We start from the raw sequence: 10,598 nt of genomic DNA, 5'->3' as shown, positions 1-10,598 counted from the left end.
CTTTTAGTTGGGGAGGAAAGGAAGAAAGAAAATAAATTTTGTGCAAGGAAATACTCTCAGCTCCCTCCTTCCAGCGGGTCTCCTTTCTTTATTTTTTCCCCCCTTCTTCTCAACCTTTTTTCCTCTCTTTCGAAGATCCTCGCCCTCCCAGCCCCTTGATCAAAGCATTCCGCTATTCTGATTTATTGCCTGCTTGGTGAGGCTTTTTTTTCCCCTTTCTCTCCGTGGCTTTTTTTTTTTTTTTTTTTTTTTTTTTTTTTTTTTTTTTTTACAAAGGCGACCTGAGATCAGCCATTACTTTCCTTGGCTCGCTTATAGGAATCTCTTACATTTGGTGCTTGCTGCTGGTGGTGGTGGAACCGCACTCGGATTCTTTCATCCCCCCCACCCCCTTGCTGTCCTCCCCTCCCTCCCTTTCTCCTTCCCTCTCTCCCTCCCTCCCTCCCCCGTTATTCCGCCGGGGGAGCCGGATTTGTGGCTGCGGTGGGGCGGGGGGGGACGAGAGCGAGAGGGAGAGCCGGCGAGAGACATGGATGGCCCGGCGCGATGCAACGGGCTTCGGAAGAAGCGGCGATCGCGGTCCCAGCGCGACCGGGAGCGGCGAGCCAAAGGCGGGCGGCGCGGCTGTGCCGCCGGCGGGGCCGCCGGCCCCGGGGCCGCCGCGCTCTCCTCCTCGGGCTCGGAGAAGGAAGACAATGGGCCCCCGCCGCCGTCCCGGCCGCGGCCCCCCCGGAGGAAGCGGCGGGAGTCCTCCTCGGCCGAAGAGGACATTATCGACGGTTTCGCGATGTCCAGCTTCGTCACTTTCGAGGCGCTGGAGGTAGGAGCGGCGGCGCTTTGTGTGCGCCTCATTGTGTGGGGGCAGCGGCGGGGGAGCCCCCGCGGCGCCCCCCGGACACCCCCCCGCCCCTGACCCCGGTCCCCGGGCCGGCCCGCCGGGGGTGCCCGCGGGGGCGGTCCCGCCGCCCCCTCCCCGTCCCCGGGGTGCCCCGCTGCCCTCCCTTCTCCCTCCTGCCGCCGACACCTGCAGCCCGGCGCGCCGCTCCCGGCGGGCGGCGGGGCCGGGGCCATCCCCCCGCGCGGGCAGCGGGGAGTTGTGCGCGGTCCCCCGGCGGCGCTTCCCTTCCCCTCCCACGGATCAAACTTTTCTCGCGCCGCCGTGGCCCGGCGGGGCCGCCCACTCGTGTCCGCGGGGCCGCGCGTGTTTCTCGGGGCAGTGGCGGTGCCGCTGCGGGCGGGGGGCGCCCGGCCTGCCGCGCTCCCTGCCGGCGTGTCACGAGTGGGCCCCGCGCTGGGCGGCTCGAGTCATCCCCCAGCGCGAACCGAGGGGCTGGGAGAGCCCAGGCCGGGCCGGGCGGAGGGAGGCGAAGCCCCGCGGGGCTTCCCGGGCGTCGCTTCCCTGCGCCCGGCCCGGCCTCGCCTCTCCGTGCTCCCTCCGCTCAGCCACTCGCGAGCGTGGAACCGCTGTCAGCCCAGCCTGGGCAGTGGCGGTGATGCTGCCATGGAAGGGGAGCTCCAGCCTGTGTGCTTGAAGGGCTTTGTTGTTTGCAAGTTCTGATCGGGAGAAGTTTGCTGTGGTGAAAAGCAGATTTATTTGGGTTTACGTGCACTGGAGGCACAACTGAAACGATGATGAACTGTCAAAATAAATGTGGAGGTGAAGCTGATTGTTTAACAAAAAAAAAAAAATCTGTGTAGCTTTTAAGATGTTTAAATATTTAGCCAGGAATACTTAGTGGATTTTCAGGATTTTGTTTGTGTTATTTTGTTTCTTGTTTTGTAGCCAGATTTTGTCCTTGGTTACACCTGTATCCATCCACACTATGCCTCCAACAGAACTTACTCTGGTGTAATTAAGGGAGGATTTGTTCACTCCAACAAACCTCCACATGGTTGGTGTTAGACTCGTGTAGGCAAAAAGGAACAAATGCTGAGGTAATGTCCAGATTCAATTTATCCACCATTTCTCACCTGGTGAGCCTATCTATAAGTGCCCTGCTCAAACCAGAGGGACCAAAAGTGTGAATATGTGTTTATTGGCAGGAGAGAAATTTGTATGCTTCTGTTTCTGACAAAATTCTGCTTTTCCTCAAACAAAGCCCTAGTTTGTGTCATTAAGCATTTTTATGGGAATAAAGACTTGAGAATTTGGCTGTAGTCCTTTTTGGAGAGGAAGTGAAGAGCAAGTTTAGAACTTGGTAGGGCATTTTAGAAAATATCTTTATTCTGTTTCACTTCTTATTTGTTTATTTTCTACTTGAAAATAATTGCTGTGCTCTCTTTGCCAAGCCAAGCATGGCTACTACTTGCATCCTCTCATAATCCTGTATCACTAAAAAGGAGCACAGATACATTACCCAGTTCTGCCAGCTAATATCACATTCAGATAAAACAATAGCTTGCACACTGAGACTTGACATACTTTTAATGTTCATGTGATAAGGTGGCACGTTTTGACCTAACGATTTCATGCTGTGTTAAGAAATAATGTCACAAAATCGTTGTTAGGTGCTTTTTCCTGCAGCTCCGTATGCACGTTGAGAAACTTGTTTCTGAAGATCAGAGGGAGATGAAGGTGTCTTAAGGCACAAGCCCAGTGTGGCAGAAATTGCTCTGTGTGTTGCATGCAGCAGCCTGAAGTTTTTATTATGACTCTGGTGTTGGTGAGGAGGTTGTGAGTGGCTGGTGGTGTGAGATACCTCAGCCTTGGTGAGATGTTTAGGTGTTAATGTGTTTGAGTTGAGTCAAGAAGCTTTGGGTGCTGTGGAGAGGTGTCCTGGTGTTAGTACACGTCATGCTGTGGGCCTGCCCCCAGCTCATTGGAGGCCATGGAGATTTTCCCCAGGTTCCAGAAGACACTCGTGCCCAGAATGTAGATGAGACTTTCTGAGCCCCTGCCTTGGGCTTGAACTTCAGCCTTTTCTTGGGCTTAGCACAGCTGAAAGGGTGCAGAGACAGTGTTTTGTCTGCTTGGTGTGAAAAACTGTGAGAAGGAAAGTGCAGAACATTTCACCCACTGGAGGATCTAAGCCATGGTTCAGAAGAGGGGACACGGGTGGATGCAGGAGGGGACAGCCACCCTGGAGGGACAAGGCTGACCTCTGCTTCTGGGGACAACCTTGCAGCTGTAGGGGTGTGAGGTGTCACCCCAGGACCTTCTTATGTATCAAGTTGCAAAAAGAGGAGCAAGAACTTCCACACAGCTTGACTTCACCTTTTACTAAATTGGCTTTTACTTTTTACCCTTTACTAAATGACTTCGACTAAATGCTTTTGCTTTTTGTTTGGGTGGGTGACTGAAAAAGCCCAACCTGTGCAAAATACCAGGTTGTGTGAAGCTTGTGGATGGCAAAGGACACAGGTGCTGTGCAAGAACACAGATCCCATGCCACTGTAACTTCAGGAGGAGTCATCCAATCTGTTATGGTTATGTTGATAAAAGTTCCCATCCCTTGAAGCAAAACTTTAACCAGCTCCCACTCTGGGAACTGCTTTTCTGTCCAGGTGTCAGTAGCCTTGTCATACTTCTCAAGTGTAAATTGTTTGGTGTTGAAATAGAGGCCATCTGCTCCTGGTTATCTGCCTCTGCATTTATGGCACCCTGTACCTTGATGTCTCTAATGTTTGTGTGGGGAATACACACGAAGAGGGAGTTAAATGAAGACAGTGGGATCTCACTGTGGATTTTTTCCTTCTTGGAGTGACAGCTGAGCAATTCCAGTGTCATTGCAGATGTGGCCAGACTGATCCTTGCCTGGCCTTGCAAGACTTGAATGTAGCTGTGTGCAAAAGGGGCCTGTGCCCTACACTGGGGAGCATTTTGGAGCCTTGACCTTCAGAAAGCAACCCTTGATGTGCAGTAAAGCAGCTGAGATGTGGTCCTACAATTGGTCACCAGATTGTCCCGCGAGTGGCCTTGCTGGACTGACAGCAGCGAGCCCTGTGGTTCACTCCAGAGCAGTCCCTCACACGCTGCTGCCCTGAGCTCCCCAAATGGCCAGCCTGGAAAAGCAGGAAGGCACAGACCCTCTGTACCTGTACAGTGTGCCCAGTGTGACCTGTGGCTTTTCCCAGCTTGCAGGAGCCTGTGCTGCCCTGCTGGTGTGTTTGTTACCAGCAATAATAGCATGAGGTTCTCCAAACCCAGGTGGGCATTTTAGACACCAGCTTGACAGGAAAAGGTCATTTCTCAGAATGTGATAAATCAATCCATTGGAGTGACTTTCTCCATGATGTGCCCTGGCAGTGCTGGCAAGGAGGCTTCTGCAGAGCTCTCTGGTGGGGTGAGATTTCAGGCAGATGTTTGTCTCCCTCCTACCCCCTGGTGCAAAGGTGTCCAGGCAGCAGACTGACGTGACATGGCTGTTGACGTGCCGTGGTGAGGATGGTTTGCTGTGATGAGAAAGGAAATCTGACCTGAATGTTAAGATGGCTTAAAGCCTGGGAAGTACTTGATGTTTCCTGAGTCAGCTCTGACCATCCCTATGGAGTAAGCAGTTGGTTTCAGGTTTTCTGAACACTGAGTAAGGTAATGAGTTTTTTCTGCGGATGTTTGTTTAGCTTCAACTCAGGCAGCTCATCTGACAAGCCTGAAATGGGACACAGATATTTATAAAGCCCAGATAGAAGTGGGGTGGGAAGGGGGGGACTCGCATTTAAATGGGGATTCTTGTTTCATAAAACTGTCACAATTTCTCAGTGTGCATTTGCTGAGCTAAATTCTGTTCAGCACACAGGCATTAGTCTGTTTTGAGACCGTGCTAAATTATCGTCAGGTAAAGCCCAATATAATTAATTACAAATGAGAAATGCTGACAAATATTTGTCAAGGAGCTGTTTAATGAGCTTCAAATTCTGTGTCAGATGATTCCATCCACCTAGTGTAAATAATTTTTAAGCAATTGTTCCATGGTGTTTGTGTGGTTTAGGCAGATGTTAGCTGCAGCACTTTTAAAAGTTGCAGAGATAGCATGCGACTAGATGGAGTAAAGCTTAACAGCTGATCTGGGCTTTAAAATAGAGACACTACAGAAACAAAATGTGCAAGTAGCAGGAGGGTTTTGAAGGTCCTGTGGTCTCAGTTGTGTGTCTGTGTGCACTGACAGTGTGGCTCTGTGTATGCATCTGAATGCAGGAATTTGCTTTAATAACTGGTGTGTGATACCCATCTCTAGGCATGGCCCACTGAAAATAGAAATAGCTTGGCTGTGTGACAGCAGAAGCTTTGAGCTGGACACCAGAATGGCTTGGCTTGCTGTGTGCTTTTCCTCCCCAAATCATTCTCTTCTCACCAATCTTCTAGCTGGCCTGATTAGCCTGTTTGCTTAAATTCTTTGAGATTTCAAGCAGGTTTGTTCTGCCTTGTCTCTATCCCTTCATATTTCAAAAGGAATTTGATCTTCCTGCCTTACCACAGCAGCATCATAACATCAGATGTTTGTTTAGTGCTGTCAGCAAATCTTGGTGGCCCTTCTTGTGTTTATTGACTGCTTAGATGCTTAGGTGTTTGTCCCAGTCTCTGTTTGCACATGCAAGTCTGCAGATTTAGACCAGCAGAGAAAAGAATGAAGATATCTGGGGATGAGGAGAGGCATTAAGTTTTGTGTGACACTGGGATATCATACGAAGCGATGCATTTATTATTTTCACTGTGTATTTAGAGGAAACAGTAAACTGACCTGAGATTAAATTTTGAGATAACCTTGACAGAGCAGCTGACTATCTTGATGAAAACCTCAGTGACCAGACCTGAAAAAGCAGCAACTCAGACTGAAAGTGGGACTGAAAACAGCAGGATGCATATTCCACAAAAGGAATGTCTAGGGTGAGGTTTGAAACAGATGTGGCTGTCATTTGGGTACCTGAATACTTTAAAGATACTTTTAAATTATTTTGAAAAGCCTGGTACCTTTCTGGGAGGCAAGGCACACCTAACTCCAGCTGATTTCAGTAGCTGGTGGAGAGCTGAAGCTGTCTCTTCAGGCATATAATGACCAAGGATTGAGATTGTTGCATAAATATTCTTTTAAGCTCCTGAAGGTAACCATGTAATGAAGGTGGGGATTTTTGCCATTCCCATAGGTGGTAGTAGGAGGCACAATGGCCTTGAGTTGAAGAAGGAAGAGTTTAAACTATAAGGACAAGTTCTTTTAGATGAATGTGATTCAATTAATCTCCACTAGCACCGCTCTTTAAGATTAGCACTAACGAGAAATTCTCCTCACATCAAAAGACAAAAGACACCCTTATCCTCCCTTATCTTGGCTTTTTTTTTTCCTGCTATTTGGGGGAGTAAGGAAGCCCTTTCTGATTAAATACCTGGGGCTTTTGCTGGCACTGAGGGAGTGTAAAGTCCAGGGCAGTGGTGGAGTCGCCATCCCTGGAGAGAGTTAAAAGAAGTGTAGATGTGGCACTTGGACACATGGTTAGCAGTGGGGCTGGCTGTGCTGAGTTAATGCTTGGACTCTCTGATCTTTGAGGCCTTTTCCAACCTAAACAGTTATATGATTCTATGATTTATAAAATAAGGGTAAAGGATCAGGAACTTGGAAGGAAAATGATCATTAGGGAAAGGCAAGAAAAATCATCAGAAAGACATCAAGGGTCTGAGTAATTGAAAGATTGACTTACAACACTGAGATCAATACAGAAATAGCAGGGACTGTATGGGAACACAGAGAGCCAGAGGGGGATGTTGTTACCAAAAGTGGAAGTTTCAGGAAAGATCCATTGCTGTGTACAAAAATGTTCCTTGGTGAGAGCCCTGCTGTCAGTTCCAAGGGGAGACACTCAACCAAATCTGTCCCTACTTAAGGAATCATTAATCCTGGTAACTTCAGCTGGGAGAAAGGCAGAAAGATTCCTCTCTCACTGAAGATCATCCCCTCTTTCCCCCAGCCCTGCTACTCTTGTTTTTTGGGGTTTTTCTAAACACCTATCAGTTTGACTGGGACACCCTACCACATTACACTGGGGGTCTGACCTGCAGCATTGTAATTATCTGCAGCTAAATTAGAAGTTTAATCTTTGTTCTGAGCAACAATAAGTTGAGTCAGATAGGTTTTAAAAATAGCCCAAGCTCAAGTTTAGTGAAGTCTCAAATGCAATTAATAAAAAGGTAATGGAGTTAGGAAGTTGCAGGCTGAAATGTGGAAATGTTTAACTCTCAGTTTTCCTGCACTTGAACTGCACTGTTGCCTTGGTTCTGCAAGAGAGAATTGCTTCCAACATTTCTCTGTCTTTTTGTACATCATCCTTATAATTTATCAGTTCAGTATCTTGTGTTCTTGTTGGGGTTTGGCTCTGTATGTGCCACAAATTACCAGCTGCGTGCATTTTTTTGTATAGTCGGTTTGTTGTCATTTTGACTCAATGCCAAGCCATGGTGAAGACCACTTCAGAACATCATAGTCCTCTAAACTCCTTTGTTGTAGAATGGATATGAAAATCCACTTTGTAAGTAATGAGGAATGGCTAATGCAGGTAGGGATTTGTTTTGCTGTACCAGCAGAACGTGCAGTGGCAATTTGTCAGATCCCCAGCTCAGCTCTGCTGTGCTGTTTGCCTTTAAATAGTGTGTTACCTTAATGTCTTGAGATTTTTCTCCTTGTATCTTGGCAACACTGCTGCTGAAGTTCACACACCCATGTGGTGGAGAGAGAAGGTTTTAACCAAAAGGTTATGTCCTCGGTCTGGTAAATACTACAGCCAAGAGTTTTGGTTCTGTCATCCTCTGTGCAGCAGTGGTGGAATAAGTCAGCAAAAGAAGTGGATTATCCCTTGGCCCTGCACACACAATTCTGTTTGTAAGGTTCTACTCATGAGGTTTAATTTGATCATGGTGCTCCATGTGGGTTTACTTGGTATTTGGTGTGCATCTCAGTCCTGCTGTTTTTACAATGTCCTGAGACAAAGGCATGGGAGATGTGCAGAGGTGTGCTGATACCTGATGGTCCCAAGTTCTGGCTGGCTGAACTTCTGATTGTGTAATGCTGGCTGATGCACATATTCCTGATATGATTAATGCACCAGCTGCACACAGGAACAGTTACTCAGAGCCATGCAGGAGTTCAGCTCGGTGTTCTTTCCAGGAATGATCACCCTTTAATCTGTCTCACATGTGTTTGCCAGCTTCCTAAAGTGGAAGCTGCTTCTCCTCTACAATTTGTGCTCTTATAAATTGTCTCTTTTCATACTTTTATTTGGTACCAAAGGAGACTTAATGGTTTGTGAATAAAACTACTGTCAACCTATCCTCCCCATCCAGACACAAGCTTGGACTTGTCCTTTGCTGGATGCGCTCATGAAAAGAGGCAAACACTTTCAGTCTTTGGGACAAGCCCTGTACTGAGCATCATTTGTGTGAAGCCACCTGGAGCAGGTTTGTGGGTGGTGGAGGATGACAGTGAACACCAGAAGCAGACAGAGGTAGGCACTAGGAGGTTCTAGGTGAGATTAACATTTGGGTGGCTGAAATTCTGAGGAGGTATTTGTGTGTTGTGGAGTAATGCTAACAGTTGTATCAGACTTTAAAAATGTTGTACACATTTTTACATGAAAATTCCCATGAAATTAAGTAGTCAGATCCAGACCAAATTAATGGAAGTTTTGAGCAGCCTTTTTCTGTCACAGGCTGACTGTGAGAGGAGCAGTGTTTTAGAGGAGAGTGTGTGACACTGATAATACCTGGTGCAGGTACCTGCTTGCTTGTCAGTGGAATCCAGAGCCACTGTTGCCTGTTGCAGGTATGGGTTACCATGTCCCAGGAGACCCATCCTTGGGGACCCAGGTTGCTCTAGAGTATCCTACAGCTGCTCCTAACTCACCTTCCTGGTGTAGTAAAGGCTTTTTAATTCCTTTGCCTGTGAAGTGGAACCAGTGAGACAGAAATTGTTGCCACTGACTTTTCCAGGACCACACTTGGGTGGCTCTTGGGTACAGGACAGCAAGGTACGAAACCTGTGTGGTGAAACTTCTCCCTCCTGGCAGATCCTGACAGCCTGTGTTTTGTTGTTTGCACACCATTTCCTATTTCTGAGACTGAGATGAGTTACAAACATGGTGATAATTGCTCTTGGCACTGATTTTTGTTTATTTTCTCTCTGGAAGTCCTAAGTGACTGAAGACCTTTCAGTCTGATAATCTGTTTAATTTTTTTGTCTTTATGAGACATCTACTGCTGCAGAAGGTGGGAATAGAGGATAGGTGGCTGAAGGACCTGGCTCCTTGCTTACATGGATGATGGGAATGGTAGAGGGGTGGCCAAAGAACCTGACTTGTTGCCAGGAATGTGGCTTTGGTCTTCACGTGGCTCCTGATGATTTCTGTCACCTTCCTCTTGTCTCCTGCACATCCAGGTGTTTAGCACCACATGCCTCCAGAGGGTCCCATCAGTGCCTTCCAGGGGTCCTCCAGAGCCTGGGATCTGTTGCCCAGGGGAAGGAGCTGGGAGATGCTGCTGTTGCAAGGGCCGGGTAACACACGCTCTCCAGCTTGCTCCAGATAGATGGGCATGGCTGGCATGGGCTGGCATCCATCAGAGAGGGCACTGCTGGAGGGCTGAGGCACTGAAAGGAGTTTTGACCTCCGAGGGGTCTGTGTGGTGAGAAGGCAAGGGAAGAAGTGCTGCTGTTGGGGACGATTTATGTTGTGACTCTGTTGGTGTTGTGGGGTTTAATGCATGTCAAGGGCACTTTGACCTTTGAATGGAATCTTTTGGTGTGAATTTGTGTCTTTTCTCCTCTCTTTTCTCCCCTTAAAGAAAATTCAAAATAAATACTGAAAATCAAAACCATCTGTTTTGAGAGGACCAAATTGCCTCTCTTAATTTTATGGGATTTGGATATTACTGAACGATTAGAAGTCCTACTAATTTTTACTGTCTGGCTATTGTGCTTGTAGGCAGTGACTCTGCTAGCATTAGTCATTTTAACTATGGAAAAAAAAATAATAAAAATGCAATTAATGTAGCTCAACAGCTGAGTCTGCTGGACTTTTAAAAAAGAGGGAAAAAAAGTAAATTTTAATGAGTTCTGGGATCATAAAGATACATCTGGTGGATGGATTAGCCAAATTTTCAACCTCAGAATGTGTATTGAAAAACTCTGTGAATTATGTAGCTACAAAAGAGGATTTTTGCATGTTTATAAGGCCTCAGTGCAATCTCCTTATATTTGCCTAATGACAAACAGACATCTCAGAGGTGCAGCCCAGAACACACTGGGCTGAAACAACTCCCTAAGCTGAGAGTATTTGTATTGGGATGCTGCTACTAGTAAATATTAGAGAATCCATTAAATGTAGGGGGGGAAATATTTTGGTATTGGATGAAAGAAAAGAGAAGGAAGGGAATGGAGTGGGGTAGAGAAGAGAGGGAGAACTGCAATTTGAAATGAACATGATGTGTGGGCTAAGATATTGTGCCTCCACTGCTGAACCAGAAAATTTATAACAACTGTTTGTCATGTGTATGTATTTATAGCCATTCACATAATGAAGAAGTTTCATGAGGTTGTAATAACATATCAAGATGGATGTAATTAAAACAGAAGCAAATTGACACCTCTAGATTAAAGGCAAACTCTAAACTAATACACCTG

General features: G+C 47.1%; 1 protein-coding gene across 6 annotated transcripts in view; it reads left to right on the top strand.

Annotated features, from left to right (window-relative positions):
* Nucleotides 1-290: 290 nt before the first annotated feature.
* The window catches only part of AUTS2 (activator of transcription and developmental regulator AUTS2), a 795,423-nt gene continuing 785,115 nt past the window's right edge, over nucleotides 291-10,598 (top strand). For 3 of the 6 annotated variants that reach the window (XM_054516997.1, XM_054516998.1, XM_054516996.1), the window contains exon 1: nucleotides 292-820. In XM_054516997.1, the coding sequence (XP_054372972.1) occupies nucleotides 530-820 (291 nt within the window). In that variant the 5' untranslated portion in view covers nucleotides 292-529. Of the gene's footprint in view, nucleotides 821-10,598 lie in introns of all 6 variants that reach the window. The other 3 variants (XM_054516995.1, XM_054516994.1, XM_054516999.1) reach the window with 2 other exon arrangements.

This window comes from Molothrus ater, chromosome 21, assembly GCF_012460135.2.
Source record: "Molothrus ater isolate BHLD 08-10-18 breed brown headed cowbird chromosome 21, BPBGC_Mater_1.1, whole genome shotgun sequence".
Lineage (NCBI taxonomy): Eukaryota > Metazoa > Chordata > Aves > Passeriformes > Icteridae > Molothrus > Molothrus ater.
The sequence above is the reverse complement of the archived record's forward strand: the minus strand, read 5'-3'. Positions and strand labels throughout refer to the sequence as shown.